Below are 22374 nucleotides of genomic sequence, written 5' to 3' on the forward strand. Positions count from 1 at the left end.
GGTGAGCGCTGAGCACAGAAGTACCAGCATCCTAGGGTACCATTCTTCCATCCCACCCCCACCAATTCTCCACCTCCTCTACCAGAGTTTCCCCCAGAGGTTCTCAGTAGGCCCCTTGAAGGAGGGCTGGAAAAAGGAGAAGAAAGCAGGACTCAGTGAGGGTTCCAGTGGGACCAGCCCTCTGCATGTGCTCCCAGCCCCACGGCCTGCAGAGGAGGAAACGCAGGTCTCCTGGGAATGGGCTGTTCTAAGGCAACCCTCAGCCCTTGCCTCAGGCATTTCTTCTGCAGCAGCCCCAGCCCCATCCCCAGATAAGTGACCCTCACATGCAGCCCCTGGCACAGCAGCCTCCCAGGAGGACCCAGGAGTTTACTTGGTGGGTCCTGCACCTTGGGAAGCCCTGTGGCCCCCTTTAAAGATCTCCACCTGATCTATATCCACCTGTGGTCCTCACCTGATCTTACACAGTCACCTGTTTGCTGACTGGCCCCTTTTCTCACTGGTTCCTAGGGGGCAGAGGCTGAGCATTCCTCATGTTTGTGACCCCAGAGACTGCACAATACCAGGACATAGTAGGTGAAAAATAATTGTTCACCGAATGTATAATGAGTGGATGAATTAATGGACTATCTACTCATAGCCCACCTCTCTGAGGAGACCTGGAGCCCCCAGGGTCTGCATTCCTGGAGACAAATTCTGTCATTCCCTCCTCTGTCCCCTCTACCCTGGTAAGAGTGGGCATGGGCATGGAATGGACATGGGCTGGTGCTGAAAGTCCCAGATCTGAGGTGAGGAGGCTGGGCACTTTGGGACTGGAGAAGGATGACACGGGGAAGGCAGGGGAGGGAGAAATAAAGAAACCTGGAGGGGTCGGGCACAGTGGTGCTCCCTGTAATCCCACCACTTTGGGTGGCAAAAAAGGGAGGATCACTTGAGGCCAGGAGATCAAGGCTGCAGATCCTGCCACTGCACTCCAGCCTGGGCAACACAGTAAGACCCTATGGAAGGAAGGGAGGAAGGAAAGAAAAGAAGGAAGGGAGGGAAGAAGAAACCTGAAGAGGGAAGAGAGAGGGGAAGCGTGGGGACTTGGAGTCTGAGGGAGGAATGGGGGAGCAGGGAGGAAGAAGGTGAAACAGAATGTGATTTATTTTTCTTTCTTTCTTTTTCTTTCTCTTTCTTTCTTTGTTTCTTTGTTTCTTTGCTTCTTTCTTTCTTTCCTCTTTTTTAATTTTTATTTTGTGACAGGGTCTCGCTCTGTCACACAGGGTAGACTACAGTAACGTGATCTCAGCTCACTGCAATTTCCGCTTCCTGGGTTCAAGTGATTCTCATGCCTCAGCCTCTCAAGTAGCTGGGATTAAAGGTGTCCACCACCACGCCCAGCTAATTTTTGTATGTTTAGTAGAGACGAGGTTTCACCATGTTGGCCAGGCTGGTCTTGAACTCCTGACCTCAAGTGACCCGCTCACCTTGGCCTCCCAAAGTGCTGGGATTAGAGGTGTGAGCCACCGTACCCAGCCTTATAGTATTTTCTTATAGCAGCCTGGACAAACTAAGACAGGGGACTAGAACAACAGAAGTTTAATTGGCTCACAGTTCTGGAGGTTAGAAATCCAAAATCAATGTGTCAGCAAGGCCATGCTCCTGAAACCTGTAGGAAAAGGACCTTTCCTTTCCTCTTCCTAGCTTTGGGGGATGTGCTGGCATCCCCCATGGTGTTCCATGGCATGTAGACACATCGCTCCAATCCTCTGTCTTCACATGGCATTCTCCCTGTGTCTTCACATATTCTTCCCCCTGTGCACATCTGTGCCTGTGTCCAACTTTCCCCTTAATATGAGGACACTAATCATATCAGATTGGGGCCCACCCAATGACTTCATCTTATTGGCTACATCTGCAAAAACTCTATTTCCAAATAAGGTCACTTTTTGAGGTATTGAGGGTTAGGACTTCAACATATCTTTTAGGAGGGATACACTTCAACCTATAACACCAACCACAAGCCAGTGATTGGCTGCAGGATTCCCCTTAGGAGAGGACATAATCTTGGTCAAATCTCTTCCCTATGGCCAAAAACAATTCCCAATGGATGACAGCAGTGACCCAGCAGCAGCCAATATTCCCAAGAGATGTGGGATGAGTCACCAGCTATGAAGAAAGGATCCACTACATCTGCAAATTCACTGCAGCCCAACCCTCTATGCCACTCATATCTACTTGCTTCCCATAGTAAATGGTCACCATTTAAAAATAACGATTCTGGTTGGTCTTGTCTCCTGGGAAAACTTAAAAGAGAAGGGTTATGTCTTTGCTATTGTGAATAGTGCTGCAATAAACATACATATGCATGTGTCTTTATGATAGAATGATTTATATTCCTTACAACCTAAATGCCCATCATTGGTAGACTGAGAAAATGTGGTACATATATATACACCATGGAATACTATGCAGCCATAAAAAAGAATGAGATCATGTCTTTTGCAGGAACATGGATGGAGCTGGAGTCCATTATCCTTAGCAAACTAACACAAAACTGAAAACCAAATACCACATGTCCTCACTCATAAGTGGGAGCTAAATGGTGAGAACACATGGACACATAGAGGGGAACAACAGATGCTGGGGCCTATTGGAGGGTGGATGGTGGGAGGAGGGAGAAGATCAAGAAAAATAACTTATGGGTAATAGGCTTATTACCTGGGTAACAAAATGTACAAGAAACCCCAATAACACAAGTTTACTTATGTTTAATAAACCCGCATGTGTACTCCTGAAGAAAAAAGAAAAGGGTCAAAAGGACAAGTTACAGGCCCATCATTTACTTTGAGACCATCAGTCACACACCTTTTCCCCTTCATCCACTACCCTTTCTAGATTCCTTTCCTGTTTGACTTGCATCTCTGCTGTCTACACAGGCTGCCAGTAAGGGGAAGGGAAGTGGGTGCAGTGGTGATCCAGACCCTCATCCCTGGCTATAATTCTCTGGCTATAATTCTCAGGCTATGATTGCTGTATGGGTTAATCTACCATTACACCTGGGCAGCGAAGCACCAAGAAATTTTCCAGTGAATCATCCAAGCCACATTCATAGTCTTTCCTGCTCACCCCCACCTAGTGTAGCAGCAGTGCATCTTCTCCTAATGATCAGTGTTAATTATTCCTGCCAACAGAGTGACTCCTTTCATTATAGAGTGACTTCTTGTCTCTTGGCATAAGGAGGATAAAGTGACCAGGTCACAGCCATAGCTTTATGTTTAGTGAGACTCTTACTGTGACCCCTGATAAATGTCTTTCCTCCCTAGAAGCTAGTACCTCCAGTCAGATGGAGCCTGAAGTTACAGGGACAGAATGCATAAATTCCCAAGTGAATAACTTGAGGCGTAGTCACAGGTCCACTATCATTCCACACATTGGTTCCTGTTAGGGGCTCAGCATTGTGTAATGGACATTGACTTGGGGCATGGTTGGGCATTCTACAACTGGTAGGTCAATACAGCCCACTGCCTGCCTGTTTTTGTACATCCTGCAAAGAATATTTGTACATTTTGCAGTGATTGGAAAAACTCAAAGAATATTATTTCATGACACATGAAAATTATACAAAATTCAAATTTCTGTGTCTATAAAGTTTTATTGGAACACTACCATGCTTATTTGCTTATATATTGTCTATAGCCACATTTGCACTACGATGACAGAGTTAAATATTTGTTGAAGGGGACCATACATGGCACTCTCCTCATTTCCACTGCTGCTCAGCCCACAAAAATCACAGAGGTGCAGTTATAGCTAAACAGTGTTCTGTGTGCCACATATACTGCTGTACTGTGACCTATTTTTTAATCACCAGTGCATGCCCATCACACCAAAATAAGAAGAAAAGACAAAAGCAGACTTTAAATGTCGCACTTTTAAGACAATGGCAAAGCATTGTGTCCGTTATGCAATGACACTATAGCTATGCGAAAAGAACACAATGTTATACATCAACATTACCAGACTAAGCACTCCACAATATTCTTAACTTGCAAGAAGTTAATAGTCATCAAAGTTAAACATTTTAAGTGGCATATCTCATCACAGTAGAATTTCTTTACAAAAACTAAAAAATCAAAATGAGACTGCAAGCAAAATAGGTTACCAAGTTGCTCATTTGTTAGCCAAGCAGGGAAAGGTTATTGTTATTACCAGTAGTGAGTTAATTAAATCATATTTGATTGCAACAGCTGAAGAAATGTGTCCAGAGAAAATAAACATCATTAGCCTTTTTTTTTTTTTTTTTTTTTTTTTTTTTGAGGCAGACTGTAGCTCTGTCACCCAGGCTGGCGTGCAGTGGTGTGATCTCGGCTCAGTGCAACCTCCACCTCCCAAGTTCAAGCAATTCTCCTGACTCAGCCTCCCGAGTAGCTGGGATTACAGGCATGTGCCACCACACCCAGCTAATTTTTGTATTTTTAGTAGAGACGGGGTTTCACCATGTTGGCCAGGCTGGTCTTGAACTCCTGACCTCAGGTGATCCGCCCGTCTCAGCCTCCTGAATGCTGGGATTACAGATGTGAGCCACTGCGCCCAATCCATTGTTAGTCTTTCAATGAGAATAACTGCTCAAAAAGTCAAAGACATGAGTAACAATATCAATAGCCAATTAAACAACAAGGCAAATGATTTCAAGTGGTTTTTCTTGGCTCTTAATGAGTTGACAGATGTATCAATACAGCTTGGCTGTTGCTTATTGAAGGGTAACTGCCAAGTTTGAAGTGACAGAAATTAACCTCTATGTGTATGAAACAAACATGGATGAGAATATTTGTTGAAGAAATTGAGAAAATGCTAATTCAACACAGCCTGAAATGGAATCTGCCAAGATGTGATAAATCTGATAGTAGTGAAAATATGTGTGAGGCCGAACAAAGGCTTAGTTGAAAAAACAAAGTTTATGAAAATGTAGGTGCTTAAAGCCTATGGTTATTCATTGTATCATTCATCTGTAGGTACTTTGTGGAAAACATTGGAATCAATCCTGTTACTGAAGCAGTAGTGTCAATGGTAGACTTCACATGGCATCATTGACTCAACCATCATCAGTTCCGTGAACTTTTTTTAGAAATAGAAGCTGAATTTGCTGACTTGCCCAACCACACAGCAGTTCCATAGCTTAGCAATGGTAAGGTTTTACTGAGAACTTTAAAGTTAAAGGTCGAGATTGAAATTTTTCTGAATGAGAAAAACTGCCTTTAACTACTATTATCCAGCACTGAATAGCACTAGAAATAAGTTTTTGCTGCAGTCTTTATGTTCCTTAATGAAGCAAACCTGAAGTTAAAGGGCAAAACAAAACTTATACATAATATCTATACTATGGTAAAGTCAAGTTGGCAACAATGTTGAATCACAAGTAATGTTAAGCTGCTCTAAGTACTTCCCGAGCTGTCAAAAGTTAAAACATGAAGTGAGATATCCATTCCCACACAAATTTGCCGGGGGTATCTTTTCTGAACTCAAACTGTGGTTCCAGCAGCACGCGCATTTCAGACTTCTATGCAAGTACAAGGGGAATTTCAACATTTCTAAATATATTTATTTAAGCAATTGAGTAGCGACCACCTGAACTTCAACTGGAAGTAGTTAATCAACAACGTAATGACATGCGTACAGGCAAACGTCAAAAGAAGAATCTAATAGAACTCTATAAGTATCTCCCAAGTGAAGAATATTCTCAATCAAAGTCATATGTTCATGGATTCTATATTAGTTCATTTTTCCACTGCGATAAAGAAATACCTCAGACTGGGTAACTTATAAAGAAAAGAGGTCTAATTGGCTCATGATTCTTCAGGCTGTACAGGAAGCATGGCAGCATCTGCTCGGCTTCTGGGGAGACCTCAGGAAACAACAATCATGGCAGAAGATGAAAAGGAAGCTGGCACTTCACATGGCTGGAGCAGGAGGAAGGGTCGCAGGGAGGAGGCAGGGGAGGTGCTACACTTTCAGACAACCAGATCTCATGGGAACTCACTATCACAAGAACAGCACCAAGGGGATGGTGCTAAATCCTTCATGAAGGACCACCCCCATGCTCCAATCACTTCCCACCAGGCCCCACCTCCAACATTGAGAGTTACAATTCAACATGAGATTTGGTGGGGATACAGATCCAAACCATATCAGATTCATATTAGTATTTGGCAGTACCAAATATTTTACATAGTGCCTATACGTGTAAAAAGACATTGCAAAGATGAAATATATAAAATTCATCACATTTAAGCATGTGCAACTGATTTTGATGACAGGAAACACTAACTTTCAGCCCTGATTAAACTAAACATGGTCCTTCTGCCCCCCTTAAAAATGCATTGTTTTCATTAGTCCACCTGTATTACAAAACTTACTCAATTTTTATTATATCTTTAATTTCATCAATAAAAATTTGTGGAAACTTGTTTTCTCTCTTGCTATATAACTACGTATACACGTCATATCATCAATTTTGCCTCTCAGCCCATGAAGCTGGAAATGTTTACTATGTATCTAATCCTTTATTGGAAAAGTTTACTAACTCGTTTCTCTAATGGTTAATGGTGATGAGCATCTTTTCATGTGCTTAGTTGGTATCCATATGTCTTCTCAGTAATGCGTCTGCTTAAGTCTTTGGCCATATTTTAATGGGCTGTTTATTACTGTATTCACTGAGGTTCTCCAGAGAAACAGAACCAATAGGAGGTAGAGATAGAAATAGATTTATCATGGGATTGGCTCACTGCAACTATGGAGGCTGAGAAGTCTCACAATCTGCTCTCTGAAAGCTGGAGAACCAGGAAAGCTGGTGATGTAATTTGGCTGGAGTTGGAAGGATGGGAAAGGGAGGACTGCCCTCTGGTGCAAGTCCCAAAGTCGAAAGCCAGAGAACCAGGAGCTCTGTAAGAGAAGGTGAATGTCCCAGCTCAAGAAAAGAGAGTGAATTCACACTTCTTCCACCTTTTTGTTCTATTTAGGCTCTCAACAAATTGGATACTGGCCACCACATTGGTGAGGGCAACCTCATTGACCCAGCCTACCAATTTCAATGCTAATCTCTTCCAGAAACATACTCACAGACACACCAAGAAATTGTGTTTTACCAGCTATCTGGGCATCTTTTAGCCCAGTCAAGTCAACACATGCATTAACCATCACAATTGCTAATTAATTTTGAGAGTTCTCTATATATTATGGATAAAAATTATCTGTGAGGTATGTAATTTATATTTTCTCCCATTATGTGGCTTATGTTTTCATTTTCTTAACAGTATCTTTCACGGATGAAGTCCAATTAATAAATTTTTTTCCTTTATGAATTTCACATTTGTTGTCATATCTAAGAACTGCTTTTCTAACTCTAGATAATAAAGATTTTCTCATATGTTATCTGCTAAGATTTTATAGTTATGTTTTACATTTATAGCCATGATTCATTTTGAATTAATTTTTATATGAGGATTAGGTTGAGGTTCATTTTCTTGCATATGAATTTCCAGTTATTTGACCACTTGTTGAAAAGACTGTCCTTTTTCCATTGGAATCCCTTTGTATCTTTGTCAAAAAATGATTGGCCTTGTTTGTGTGAATCTATCTCTGGACTGTCTAGTCTATTTCATTGATCTATGTGTCTATCCCTTTACCAATACCACCGTCTTAATTATTACTGCAGCTTTATAATAAGTCTTAATATTAAATAATATGATTACTCTAAATTTATTGGTTTTTTCAAAAGTGCTCTGGCTATCCTAATTCTTTGAATTTTCCACATAAATTTTAAAATCAGCTTGTCTATATCTATAAAAATCTTTCTGGCATTTTGATTGGAATTACATTAAATCTATAGATCAATTTGTGTATAATTAACATCTTTACTTTGTTGAGTCTTTCAATCTGTGAACACAGTATGTTTCTCCATTGATTTAGGCCTTCTTTGATTTCTTTTGTCGTGTTTTTTAGTTTTCCAAATATAGATTTTTTTACATGCTTTGTTAGATTTATACTTAAGAATTTCATTTTATGGAACTATTGTAAACAGGACTGCTTTTTATATTTAAGTTTCCAATTGTTAGTATATAGAAACATGACTGAATTTTGTGTTAACTTTGTTTCCTGCAATGTTGCTCAATAATCTTATCTATTCTGGAAGATTTCTGGCTTTCATTTTGTAGATTCCTTGGGATTTCCTACATGGACAATCCTGTTGCTTATGAATAGGGGTAGTTTTATTTTTTTGTTTCCAATCTGTATATCTTTATTTCTTTTTCTGGCAGGAACCTCTAGTAAGCAGGACTGGCAAAAGAAAACACCCTTGCCTTGTTGCCAACCTTGGTGGAAAGCATTTCATCTTTCTCTATTAAGTAGGATGTTAGCTGTAGGATTTTTGTAGATAAACTTTATCAGGTTGAGAAAATTCCCTTCTAGTCCTAATTTGCTGAGAGTTTTTATTATGAACAAATGTTGAATTTTGTCAAATGTTTTGTGTACTTCAAATGATATAACCATGTGGTTTTCCCCCTTTAAATTAATCATATAAGTTACAATGGTTGGTTTTCAAGTATTGAAACTGTGCATTCTTGAAATATTGAAGTTGTGCATTCCTGAAATGAGGCACACTAGGTCATGTTGTGGTGTGTGTGTAATACATACAGTCATGCACTACATAACAGTATTTCAGTCACATATACACCAGTGGTCCCAGATTGCTATAATACTATATTTTTACTGTACTTTTTCTATGTTTAGGTACACAGACACTTACCATTGTGCTATAATTGTCTAAAGTATCCAGCAGAGTAACATGCTGTACAGGTTTGCACCCTAGGAGCAATAGGCTTTACCTCTTCTCTATAGCCTAGTTATGTAGAAAACTATACCATCTACATGTATGTAAGCACACTGTATGTTGTTCCCACAATGATGAAATCACCTAATGATGCATTTCTCAGAACATATCCCCATCATTAAGCCATATGTGACTGTAATATTATATACTTCCTGCTAAATTGGATTTGCTAGTATTTTGTTAATAAATTTTTTGCTTCTATGTTCATGAAGTATATTGGGCCACAGTTTTCTTTTTTTTTTTTCTGAGACAGAGTTTCACTCTTGTCACCAAGGTTGGAATGCAATGGCACGATCTCAGCTCACTGCAACCTCTGCCTCCTGGGTTCAAGCATTTATCCTGCCTCAGCCTCCTGAACAGCTGGGATTACAGGTGTCCACCACGTCCGACTAATTTTTGTATTTTTAGTAGAGACGGGGTTTCACCATGTTGGCCGTGCCGGTCTCGAACTTCTGACCTCAGGTGATCCACCCGCCTTGGCCTCCCAAAGTGCTGGGATTATAGGCATGAGCCACCAGGCCCGGCCTTGTTCCATAGTTTTCTATTCTTATGCTATCTTTGTCTGGTCTTAATGTCAGGATAATGTTGGCCTCATAAAATGAATTGAGAAGTGTCTTTCCTATTTTGCAGAAAAGATTATGTAGAATGGGTGTTATTTGTAAAATATTTGGTAGAAGTTGCCAATAAAACTATCTAGAAGGTTTTAAACTGCAAATTCAACCTTTTAAATAGCTATAGAATGACTCCAGTTATTTATTTCATCTTGGATAACTTTTGGTGTAGTAGTTTTTTGTTTTCAAGGAAATGATCCATTTCATTAATATAATGTATACATACTTACTTGTTCATAGTATTCCCTTATTATCCTTATCAAGTACCATAGGAAGCTCTGATGCTGAAATGGCCTGGCAGAATTGCCCAATTTGAATGCGGTGGTCAGGTGGTTATCCATTCACCTGGATTAGTCATTGTGGGTGGCATCTGGAAGGGCTTGACCTTGGGCAAGGCAGGCTTTCTGCAGCTGAAGCAGTACCTGAAGGAGCTGACAGCTGCAGTCAGCACTCCCAGGAGCTGACACAACAGGTCCTCTGTTGAAGGGGAGTCTGAATGGTGCATCTCCACATCCACCACAAGCACGATCTGTCTAACCTAGCTTGAGAGTCTCTCTCTCTCTTTCTCTCTCTCTCTCTCTCTCTCTCTTTCTCAGAGACAGGGTCTCACTCTGTTACCAAGGCTGGAGTGCAGTGGCATGATCACAGCTCACTGCAGCCTCAACCTTCTGTGCTAAAGTGATCCTCCCACCTCAGCCCCCCAGTAGCTGGGACCACAGGCACATACCACCATGCCCAGATAATTTTTGTATTTTTTTTAGAGATGGGATCGTGCTATGTTGCCCAGGCTGGTCTAGAACTCCTGGGCTCAAGTGATCCTCCCGCCTTGGCCTCCAGAAGCGCTGGGATTACAGGTGAGAGCCACTGTGCCTAGCCAGAAGTCTCATTTTCTAATAGGTAGGTATTACTAATTTGCATTTACTGATTCCTAATATATCTGGCTTATTGCTATATTATTTTGTACTCTAAATCTATCATTTCTCTTAAGATTTATTTTTATCGTCCTGTCTTTTGTTGGATTAACTAGGTTTTCAGGGAGTTTTGAGATGGGTGAGGTTTTTTTCTTCCTACTGTTTTAGAAATTGTGTCAGATATTGTGAGTTGCTTACCCATACTGAGTCCCACTTCATCACTAAAAAGAACTGATTTTATTGGGGTTGGCAACATGCGCAATTAAAGGAATAGCGCTTCTCGGCCTCCCTTGCGACTGGAGTGGTCACGTGATATTCGCTGGCCAATGAGATGTCAGCAGGAGTCGCTGGGTGGGCCTTCTGGGACACCTCTTTAAGGAGCCAGGTTGGGCTCAAATGGGCCTTTTTCCCATTTCACCTTAACCCTCTTCTTCCCTAGAATGTGAACTTGATGGCCAGCACTCTGGTAACCACTTTGAAAGCATGAGGACATGGGTTATCTCCCCAACATGGTGGTGAGGTGGTGCGGGAACAGTAGATGCTTAGTTCCGTGATGACATCATGGCGCTGTCCACTGAGCCTGGACTGTCCACTCTCAGACTTCTTTTAGGTGATGTAAACCAACCCTCTAATTTGTTTGACTCACTGTATTTTAGATTTCTGTGTTAGCTGAATGTAGTTTCTAATTTACCTAGACGTTATATACCTCGTTGCTTTTCTTCTAGTACTTGTTAACACAGATTTTATTTTGCCTATGGAGCATCTGAAGCAAATCAGTATCACTTAGGCCTCAAATTAGGCAAGAACTTTAGCCCAAGTTCCTTTTCTCCATACAGTCTCCAGCAACCTCCCATGTTGCCATCATTTGAGAAATAGACATATTTTATGGAAATATACATATTTTGGGCAGACGCAGTGGCTCACGCCTGTAATTCCAACACTTTGTGAGGCTGAGGCAGGCGGATTGCTAGAGCCCCGGAATTTGAGACCAGCCTGGGCAGGATAGTGAGACCCCATCTCTACAAAAAATACAAAAATTAGCTGGGCATTGTGGCATGCACCTGTAGTCCCAGCTACTCAGGAGGCTGAAGTGGAAGGATCACTTGAGCCTGGGAAGTGCAGCCTGCAGTGAGCCATGATCCAGCTACTGCACTCCAGCCTGGTGACAGAGAGAGACCTTGTCTAAAAGAAAAAAAGAAATATATTTTATAGGAAAATCTTATTCAGTCATAATTATAAATGTTAGTGGCATCTGTACTCATCACTACGTCTTGTGCCATTCTCCTGGATTTGTTTTCCTTTGTCATGTAGTTAATTTCCCAGAGTTACAGTCAGAGACTTTTGATGTAGACTAAATTTTGAATTAAAAGAATGCCTTTCACTTTGGACTTACACTTGAATGACATTTGGGGTAATATAGCATTCAATGCTCACATTTACTTTCTCTCAGAGCATTGGGAGTGTTGCTCCATTTTCTCCTTGCACTCAGTTTTGATGCTGAGAAAGCTGATGTGAATCTGAAACTTGTTCCTTAGGAGGTGATGTGTTGATTCCTTTTCCTCTTTAAATATTTAAGTATTCTATCTTCATCAGTTATGAGATTGTGCTGTGACCTGTGTGAAGCTCCATCTGTTTTCCTTCATCTTTTGAGAGCAAGTGAGTCTCTTTAAGCCCTGGAAAACTCATCAATGCTTTGAATGTTTCTGCCTCCATCTCTGCAATTTCTTTCTCAGCAATACACAGTCAACCATGACTGGAACTTCTGGATCAATGCCTCATTCTTTTATTTATTTTCTTTAAGCTTTTCATTTCTCTGACCTTTTGTGCTACACTCCAGGAGGATTCTTCACATCAAAATTTCCACTCACTAATCCGCGTTTTATACGTGCATTCTGCTATTCATCCCATCTACTGGGTTCTAATTTTGACAATCATTATTCCTTTCTGAGATCCATAAATGGCTTTTTAATAAGGGCTTGTTCTTTTGTATCTAAGATGTCTTCCTCCACCCAATGAGGATATTAATTTCTCAAGTCTTTCCCTTGGTTATCAGGTTTCTGCTTGCAGAGTTTAAGAATGCTTTTTCCTGCTATTGGTTTCCTCCAAAGCTTGGTGGTTCTTGTTTGGGTGCTTATCTTTGTTTTTAGATTTCCCATTTGCCTATTGAGTGCCACATCCCTGACTCCATGGATTGCAGGGGAAGGGGGAGGCAACACTTGGATAATATCAGGGTGAGTTTATGATTCTGCGCTGAGAAAGATTCTTCTGCAGAAAGTTGGGGCTGTGGCTCCACTCTCTCTCTTTGCAATCAGTGTTGTTGCTGAGAAAGCTGAAGTCACCCTGCCTTACTCCTTGGTGGGTAAGCCATTGGTTTTATTTTCTGTTTAAATGTTTCCGTATTTTGGAGGGGTGCAGTGGCTCACGCCTGCAATCCCAGCACTTTGGGAGGCCAAAGCAGGTGGATCACCTGAGGTCAGGAGTTCAAGACCAGGCTGGCCAACATGGTGAAACCCCGTCTCTACTAAAAATACAAAAATTAGCCGGGTGCAGTGGTGGGCACCAGTAATCCCACTTGGGAGGCTGAGGTGGGAGAATCGCTTGAACCCGGGAGGTGGAGGTTGCAGTGAGCTGAGATTGTGCCACTGCAGCCTGGGCAACAATAGCAAAACTCACCTCAAAAAAACAAACAACAAACAACAAAAAAAACAAGTTTCAGTATCTTTGTTCAGTTTAACTTCAGCCATAACATATTTTGAGTTCCATCTGTTTTCACTCATCTTGATGCCGTTGGTCAACTGTCTTAAACTGTAGTTCTTTCTAAAGAATCTCATTAAAACTCTCACTGATGATGGGAGATCCTCTCATTCATGCTTGCATGCTCCTTCCCTCCATTCTCCATCCTTTCTCAGAAGCACACATTCGACCAACAGTGGAACTTCTGGGTCTTCCATTTCAGTGAGGTGGCCTGTCAGGGTGGGACCTCTGTGGGTGGTCCTCTGGGCAGGGTCCCTGCTGTGCAAGGGTGTCACATGGCACCAGGCCCTGGGGGGTCACAGAGCCCTCTGCCGTCAGCCACTGTCTTGCCAACTGTGTAGCTCAGCAGACAGCTGGCTGCTCCTCCTATGGGCATATTCCAACCAGCACCCTGCGGAGCCCACAGCCCTGCTGTCCCTGGGCCAGCTAGCTCCAAGCATGGAGAAACTGCATGGCCACTCTTGCCTTTGCCTTTGCCTTTTCTAAAGCTTTAATTTATTGTCTTTCAGTTTTTCCACATATACCTTCTGTCTTTTAGGGATTCCGCATGCTTTCCATTCTCTGAAGGCCCCCTTCCTATATTTTAGGCACTAGTACAAACTTTTGAAATCAATGTATTTTTTTCTGTTATTCCTATGAATTTGTAGTGGAAGAGGAAGGCCTGAGCCTCAAACATTTTGATTCATTATTTCATGAACAATTTCTGGATCTTCTCTGTGGTTATGCTTGCTTGAGGTTTGAGGTGAAAACGTTGAAGCAGATGTTAGCCCATGATTGAGAATTTTCTTCTGCAGATGCTTTGTCTCCTTTTTTTTTAATTGAAAATTTAGTTTTCTCTTGCCCTTGCCTTCATTTTTTTTTCCCCCTTTCCTTCCTGAATCACTCCGTCAGTCTGAAATCCTCAGGCTGGGCAGTGCAACATAGCTGCACCAGGGGGAAAGAGAGCCACCATGGAACAGAGCCAGGTGAGGGAGGGTCACAAGACAGAGGAGGAAAGCATTGTTCTAGGAGGGACCAGTATGGAACCCAGGCAGTGGGAGGAGGAGTTCACACAGGGATGTAAGTCCATACAAGTAATAGTGTCATATTGGGCAGGATGAGAAGGGCATCCTTGGTGGCATAGACCATCAGAACTTGAGCACAGTGAGGAGGATATCCACGCAGAGGGTAGCCTGACATTTTGTGTCAGCTCAGGTTGGGTGAAAGAGCATTTACCCCAGTCATCAGACCAATGTGGGGAGCCACAGCCTGAGCCACAAGAAGAGGACAATAGACGGCATCGTATATCAGAGATCAAGAGAAATGGGCCAGTGTCTCTGTGAGAGAGGGGCCAGCAGTAGCTGTGCAGAATTAGTTGCACAAAGGGAAGATCAAATAAGAAAATGTATTAAAGATCATGGGAGCTAGGGGTGTCACTCTCAGAAAAGAAGAGGTAGAAATATGGAAAGGAGGCCGGGCACAGTGGCTCACACCTGTAATCCCAACACTTGGAGGCTGAGATGGGTGGATCACTTGAGGTCAGGAGTTCAAGACCAGCCCAGCCAACATGGCAAAACCCCGTCTTTACTAAAAATACAAAAATTAGCCAGTCGTTGTGGTGGCCGCCTATAATCCCAGCTACTCGGGAAGCTGAGGCAGGAGAATTGCTTGAACCAGGGAGGCGGAGGTTGCAGTGAGCCGAGATTGTGCCAGTGCACTCCAGCCTGGGCAACAAAGCCAGACTCCATCTCAAAAAGGAAAGAAAAGAAAAGAAATATGGAAAGGAGAAAACTAGAGTGAATTCTTAAATTTGGGATTGGAGGTATCAGTGTGAGCTCACAGATTTCCATATAGATAGGCACAGAAATGAACACAGATATAAATGTGCAATGCTTGTGCATATACACAAACATGTATTTCCTGGCTCTGTCCACTGAGGAGGCCTGGGAGTGGAAGTACCTCAACAATGATGAGCATGCCTCCATGTGCTCTGCTGGGCCACTCCAGCTGACCCCAGAATTGGCTGCTTTTTCCATGGCTACCAGTATTTAAGGCTTGTTTGTGACCCCTTTCCTTGTTTTGATGCTGGTGCAGAATTATTTTTTAGCTTTACTGAGGTATAATTAACAAAGTTAAATACAATGTAGGTGTACAAACTTGATGTTTTGAAGATGCTAGTTTTTATGGTGCTTGACTGTTTACCCTGGAAGGTGGGGAAGGTTAGCACCAGTTCACAGCTCAGGACACTGGTCTCAGAGAGGGGAAATCACTTGTCTATGGCCACAGGGCAATGAGAGGTGGAGCAGACAGAGGTCAGAGCTCCGTGCTCTGATACTCTGAACACAGGACAACAGGGGCAAGGAGAAAGACAAGAATCCTTCAGAGTGGGTATGAGAGACCCAGGCCCTGAATGAGACACAAGGGGCAGGACATGGCAGGACAGAGCAGGAAATACAGAGCTCATGCCCGAGAGCTAGAGCCTGAGACTTCTGGGTAGCGTCTCAGAACATCTATGAGCTGAGGGACCAGCTCTCCAGGGCACAGTCACTGAAGCGGGGCTGGACATAGGGCTGTGACCCAGACCTCAGAATCCCCCCTCTCTGCAGGGAACCACAGGACAGGGACAGCAGTGTTGACAGGCAGATGTTCAGCCTAATCTTAACCTCTTTTTTTGTTGTTATTAATTTTTAAATTTATAATTGACAATAATTATACATAATTATGGGGTAAAATGTTATATTTCAATGCATGTATATATACTATAATGACCAAATTGGGATATTTACCATATCCATCACTTTAAACATTTATCATTTCTTTGTAGTGACAACATTCAAAATCTTTTTTTAAGTATCTAGAAATATATACTACATTGTTACCTGCTAAATGGCAAACAGGTATATGAAAAATTGTTCAACATCAGTAATCATCAGAGTAATGCAAACCTTCACCTCTTATTTGGCCCTTATCATCACCTGGGCCCCAACCCCAACCCAGCTGGCAGCATTTCACAGGGAGGGACTTTCAGAGGAGCCAGCTCTGCCTGGATTGGCCCTTGCAGAAGTTGGGCCAGTGGGGAGGGTAAGGAACACAAAACTAATGCCTCCTCAGCTCCTGCAGCTGTGATAGCCTGAGGTCTAACACTCACCAGAGGGTTGGGTTGGCAGCAAAATGCCCTCTCTCCCACCCCCTTGCCTGTGGAACCTCCCATACCAGCCTGGTCTGGAGGAAAATGAGTCCTAGCTTTCATACGGGGCTCGAGGGCAAGGGACAGTTGGGGTTTGGGGTGAGGATGAGGACTTGAGTTATGCTAACAGCTTCCAGTTTGGGTCTCAGATTCTTAGAAGCCAAGTATAAGGACATAGCCCCCAGTGCAGCAGGGAGACAAGATCACAGGGCTTGGGGTTGGGGGGCTCCTCTCAGTCCTAGGGGTTGGGGAACAAGCCCTGAGCAACCAGACCCAGACGGGTGAATTCCTGGAGAATGTGCTGCCATTGCCATGACCACCACCCGCCAGGCTTCCATTATACCAAGTCCTAGAGAGGGTGCACTATGTACACAGAATGATGTAAATACGAATGAGGCTCCATGGAGTTGGCCAATTGATGGGTCTGTACCCCCAACTTTCCTTCCTACAGCAGACATTGCTAATCAATCACAGTCTCTGCTCAGTCTAGAAAAGAGGCTCAGAGTCCTGCTCCACGTGAGGCCTCAGACAAGCCCTGCCCATTCCTCAGAGCTGGTATATGAAATGCCAAATATCTGCCATCCATTGCTCTGACCTGAAGCTTGTCAGAGACTATCTGGAAAAGACCACTTCATTCCTTTATTGAGAAGGGAATACACTCTGTCACAATGCAAGGCCCTGAGTCCAGCAAGATCTCCAGCTGGAGATGCAGCTGGTTGGCTGTGACTCTGTACTGGCCCTTGATGAACCCCCGGGAAGCACAGGAGCGGCACCTCCAGTAAGCCTGGATGATGCGAACAGCATTGAGCACCTGGCAATAGCGCCTGCGGATGCGCCACATGCGGGCCTGGGACTGCAGTGTGACTGCTGCCCACTCCTTCTGGGAGAAGGCCTCTAGCGCTGCCCGCCGCCTCTTCTTCAGAATCTTGGACAGTATCAGCCGCCACCAGCACTGAATGATGCAGGCACTGAGGGCTGCGTGCAACAGTGCCCGACGCACCAGGGTGCCCCGCCACCAGGCCTGGATCTTGGTGGCTACCGTATCTTTGTCAGAGAGCTTCTTTTGGTTTTCTGGGGGCTTTCAAGAAAAAAAGGGACCTTCAGAGAATGCTCCCCACTGGCTTCAGCTCTGGGGTGCGCCAGGAAAGGCCCTGATTCCCTATCAGCAACTGTCTCTTTTTCTGGAATTCAGGAGCACTGGGCAGGGCACTGGCTGGAACCAGAAGATCAGGCAGATGTCCTGCCTCTGCCATCCTCTGGTTGATAGCCACAAGCACATCACTTTGCCCCTGGGTCTCAGTGTCCTCCCCATCTTGGGGCACACCTGCCCTGGCTACCTCACCCAGTTTTCCATGGACCTTGTTGACCAGCAAGAACACTGTGATATAGGGTCAAAGGGTTACCATGTTCCACCCAGGCCTGATCCTTTCTTTCAGACCCCTTCCACCTACTGGAGAAGTCACATCCTTTGCCGGCCCTGCCTTCTCATCCCTGACAACCGTTCATAGCCACAGCCTGTTCTCTCCCTCTGTCATGTCTGAAGACTAAACCCTGATTTTTTCTATGTTGCCCAAATTCCTATCTAAGGGGTCTGGGGAGTCATGCCCCACAAATCATAACTTCTCATCAGATGGGTTTTATTTAACCCTATATATTGTGACTTATTTTCAAAACCTGACCCTGGCATAACATTACCAGACAAGGAAGAAAAATATTTTATCCCAAAACATGTTTCTCTGCCATATTTTGAAATGGCCCTGCAAAGCTGTTCTTTGTGGAGGAAAATTTGCATCTGAGTCTCTATTAACATAGCTAGATCTTTTTCTTCCAGACCCTCTCAATCCTAAAGAGATTAACTAACATCTGAATAGGAAACATTTGTCATCTGTTGTCTCTAAGGGGAGACACTACAAGACTTCAAAAGAACTTTGGTCTCCACAATCTTTTATCTTAACCCAAATGTTCCCTTTCTATGAATCTCAGGTCTTTAGACAAACTCAACCAATTGTCAGTCAAAAGATGTATAAATTCACCTATAGCCTGGAAACACTGCCCTCTTCTCAGCCACCACTACGAGTTGTCCCACCTTTCTGGACCAAACCAATGTATTTCTTAAATGTATTTGATTGATGTCCCATACCTCTCTAATTTGTATGAAACCAAGCTGTGCCTGGACCACCTTGGGCACATGTTCTCAGGACTTCCTGAGGGCTGTGTCATGGACCATGGTCACTCATACTTGGCTCAGAATAAATCTCTTCAAATATTTTGCAGAGTTCAACTCTTTTCTCTTTTCGTCAACATGTCATAGTATTAAAAGTTCCTCCACCCCAAAGTTCAAACTTACATCTCTTCCCTATCATCGTTTTTCTTAACTTTCACATTTTAAATCTTAATTCACAAGCACATGTACATGCACAAGCTCAAACACGCACACATACACACACACGCACACACACACACACACATACTTCTAACTGAGCCCAGCTTCCCATATCATGGTCATTCCATTCCACCAGCACAGCCCCCACATCCCCAGCCCCAGCCCTGTGTGGTTTGGGAGGTCATACTTTTTCTGATTTCCCATTGGCATTGTCCACTGTCTGTGTCTCAACCAGAACTGGAGTTTTAGCCTGAAAAGGAAATGGGGAAAGAGAACAGACAAGATTGAGTTTATTTCTCTTCTTAGCCCAGCACTGTTACATATGAGTTCTAAATTTCTCTTCAAAGAATCAGTATGTCAATATGTTCGATTCTTTGCCTTCTACTTTTAAACTTAACTTCCTCATAAAGCAAGATTTTTCAATTACCTGCTCCACCCTGACTCCTTCCCATTACCTGCTCAGTCTCCACCCTGACTCATTCCGATTTGCTGCTCTGCCATAACCATTTTTCCTGCCAAACCTCTCACCCCATCACCCTCTTTAAATTAGCCGATCAGAATTAGTTTAGCCTGTGCGGTCTAACCCTAGCCAATAGGGGAACGACACAGCAGCAGGGGCCACGGGCATCAGGGATAAGAACCCCTTCCCCTCCCTTGTCCAAGTGTGCACTCACCATTGCTCCGTCTGAAAGGGCGCACCCTTCTATAGAAGTGCATTGCCTTGCTAAGAATTAAAATTTATATTTGAGTGCTATTTCTTTTGCGGCACCGAAGCTTTACTTATAACAATTTGGGGGCTCGCCTGTGATTACATTCCCCTCCGGGGGTGGTCTCTGGTTCTCCATCGTGAGGAGGCATGCCCCACCCCCTTGTGGCAGCCTCAGGGGTGAAAAATCAGGACCCACCCAGTGTGAGGAATAACGCAACGCGAGCTCTCAGCAACGCGGAAAGAAACTGGCCAGCAACCTAGCTTAAAGGATCCTCACATACTGCGGCAACAACTCTGTGCACAGACCAAGGAAGGAGAAGCTGAGGGAGCCGATAAAGTACTTCCTTGGTGGTCAAATTCTGGAGGGCTAAATGTGTGTGCGTGAATGATCACAAACAACCCTACTTGCAGTGTTGTTCGTGTGGACAGTGACGAGTCCTACTGCTGGATGGAGTGAGTGGGTCCTCTCTGCAGTTCTGTAGCTACCTCTTACGGCTTAGGGCGGATCCTGCCATGGGATTTATACCAGCACGCCAACACTAAGGCAAGACGTCCCCTGGTTTGAGGGGTTGAGCCTTCCGGGGCAGGCAAGGCGAGACATCCCTGCTTTGAGGGGTCGAGCCTTCTGCAAATTTCAGGGGGTTGAACCTCACACAAACCTCCAGTAGTAAGAAAAGTATTCAGAACACCCCTTTCCTTTCTTCTTGGGGGAAGAAAGAGTAGCTCCACTCCCAACGGTACCTCCCCTAGGGGAAGGGAAAGGAGAGGGGAGAACAATAGTATAAGCGGCTGGCAGAGGCAGGGAAAGACCAGCAAAGAGGAAAGAGAAACTGGGAGAGGAAGTCAGAGAGAAACACAGTCAAAGAGAGAGAGAAAGAGACAGAAAGACAAAGAGGGAGTCAGAGAGAGAGAGAGAGAGAGAGATGGAAGTAGTAAAGAGAAAATAGTGTATCCTCTTCCTTTAAAAGTCAGGGTAAATTTAAAACCTATAATTAATAATTGAAGGTCTTCTCCGGGACCCTATAACACTCCAATACCACCTTGTTGTCAGTGTAAACAAGGGCGTAGCCCGAAAGCACTGAGGCCACTGACAACCCGTAGCCTTCATAACAAAAAAATCCTTAATCCAGTAACCTGCGGGTGGCCCAAATGCATTCAATCTGTAACGGCAACTGCTTTGCTAACAGAAGAAAGTAGAAAAATAAGTTTTAAAGGACACCTCACTGTGAACACACCTCCTCAGGTCAGAACTATCCTAAGTCAAAAAAAAAAAAAAAGCAAAAAGGTAGCTTACTGACTCAAGAACCTTGAAGTATGAGGCTATTCTGTTAGAAAAAGATGATTTAACATCAACCACTGAAAATTCCCTTAACCCAGGTTTCCTAACTGGGGATCTAAATCTTAATTACCATACAAAGGTCCAACCAGACCTACGAGGAACTCCCTTCAGGACAGGATGATAGATGGTTCCTCCCGGGTGATTGAGGGAAAAAGACACGATGGGTATTCAGTAAGTGATAAGGAAACTCTTGTAGAAGCAGAGTTAGGAAAATTGCTCAAACCTGCAAGCTGTTTGCACTCAGCCAAGCCTTAAAGTACTTACAGAATCAGGAAGGAGCCGTCTATACCAATTCTAAGTTAATATGGACTGAACAGGTCTTATTAATAGCAAAGAATAATTGAAATCCCAAACTTATAAGGTTTTCAACAAAAGTAAAGTTGGCTAAAAGTTAACAGTGTAACATGTATTATCCTAACTTCTAATCTTGTGGCCTTAGACAGTCTAGTCCACAGGCATGAAGGAAGTTCGCATTGGAAAAGAATGGTTATCATCTTCGAGGAAAAAAAAGGGGGTGGGGGGAGAATTTATGTAAAAAGGAATATTATATGGTAAATTCTTGTCCTAAAATAAATTAACTGGTTGTTTAAAGAAAGGGGTGTTTGCAACAAGTCAGGAAATTGAGGCATGTTGAAGAATTATCTGTGAAAGTCATGAAAAAAAAAGTTTTACAAGAGAATTTATGCAAGAAGTGTTGTATAATTTAAAAGTAATTAGGCCTCCTGAATGTAAAACTATTGAAGAAACAGTTTATGTGCAAGGTGTGTAAGGAAAGTAAAATATACCTTTGGTAAAAGGATTATAAGGAGGCATAAGAATGTGGATTTTTACCTACATTAAAAGGTTAAAAAATTTTTTTGTTTTAAAGGTTTAAGCAAGTTTTGAAGCGTTAATTGTAAAGGATGTTCTGTGTGTAAACATATTGGCTAAAGTTAAAGGGGTATCATCCAGTTTTTCTGTGAACTGGACATTAAAATAAAAGCACAACAGGTTTTTCTTAAAGCATTAACCTGCTCTTTAACAAAAATTATAAAAGGTTTAAAACAGTCTATAAAATTCTTACCTTATGGTCAGACATCAAAAATTAGATAAATATGTCTACAAGGTTTTATTAAAATTAAGTTTAACATTAATAACACACTTAATATAAAGGTGAAATTTAGCTTATCTGGTATAAAAATCATACAGGAAACTTGTCAAATATAAAATGGTGTTTGGCTTTCTTTGGTCTAAAAACTAATAAAAATAGGTGCTAAAGGAAATTTCACAGTAAGAAGGCACCAAGGACGATAAAGTCCACTGCTGATGTCCCCACATTTAAAACAAAAAGGTCAGTTTCTTAGAAATCATATACTCGGTTTATCTTCCACTTTTCCTTTCCCTCAAAACTAAAAGTCTTTTAGCACAGGTACCACCCCTAGAATTTCCGGTAAACCAGCACCAGCCTAAAGATCACATTCTCATCAAAGGGTGGAAAGAAGGAAAACTGCAGCAAGCCTGGGAAGGACTCTACCCTGTGCTGCTAACCACCGAGACTGCTGTTGTACAGCGGAAAGGGGATGGACTCACCACACCTGAGTCAAGAAAGCGCCACCCCCTCCAGAGTCATGGGCCATAGTCCCAGGGGAAAAC

At 43.0% G+C, this 22374-nt stretch overlaps 1 protein-coding gene across 10 annotated transcripts in view; it reads right to left on the reverse strand.

Annotated features, from left to right (window-relative positions):
* Window positions 1-22374, reverse strand: part of LOC101144055 (IQ domain-containing protein F1) — a 143757-nt gene that overhangs the window by 118282 nt on the left and 3101 nt on the right. For 6 of the 10 annotated variants that reach the window (XR_010132826.1, XR_010132823.1, XR_010132821.1 and 3 more), the window contains exon 4: window positions 18882-18944. Coding sequence is in view for 2 of the 10 variants with exons in the window: in XM_004034241.3 (XP_004034289.1) it covers window positions 16943-17389; window positions 18882-18944 (510 nt within the window). In the remaining 8 variants the exon portion in view is untranslated. Of the gene's footprint in view, window positions 1-1785; window positions 1831-6790; window positions 6925-16928; window positions 17390-18881; window positions 18945-22374 lie in introns of those variants that run through there. The other 4 variants (XM_004034241.3, XM_063703838.1, XR_010132820.1 and 1 more) reach the window with 3 other exon arrangements.

Source organism: Gorilla gorilla, chromosome 2 (assembly GCF_029281585.2).
Source record: "Gorilla gorilla gorilla isolate KB3781 chromosome 2, NHGRI_mGorGor1-v2.1_pri, whole genome shotgun sequence".
Taxonomy (NCBI): domain Eukaryota; kingdom Metazoa; phylum Chordata; class Mammalia; order Primates; family Hominidae; genus Gorilla; species Gorilla gorilla.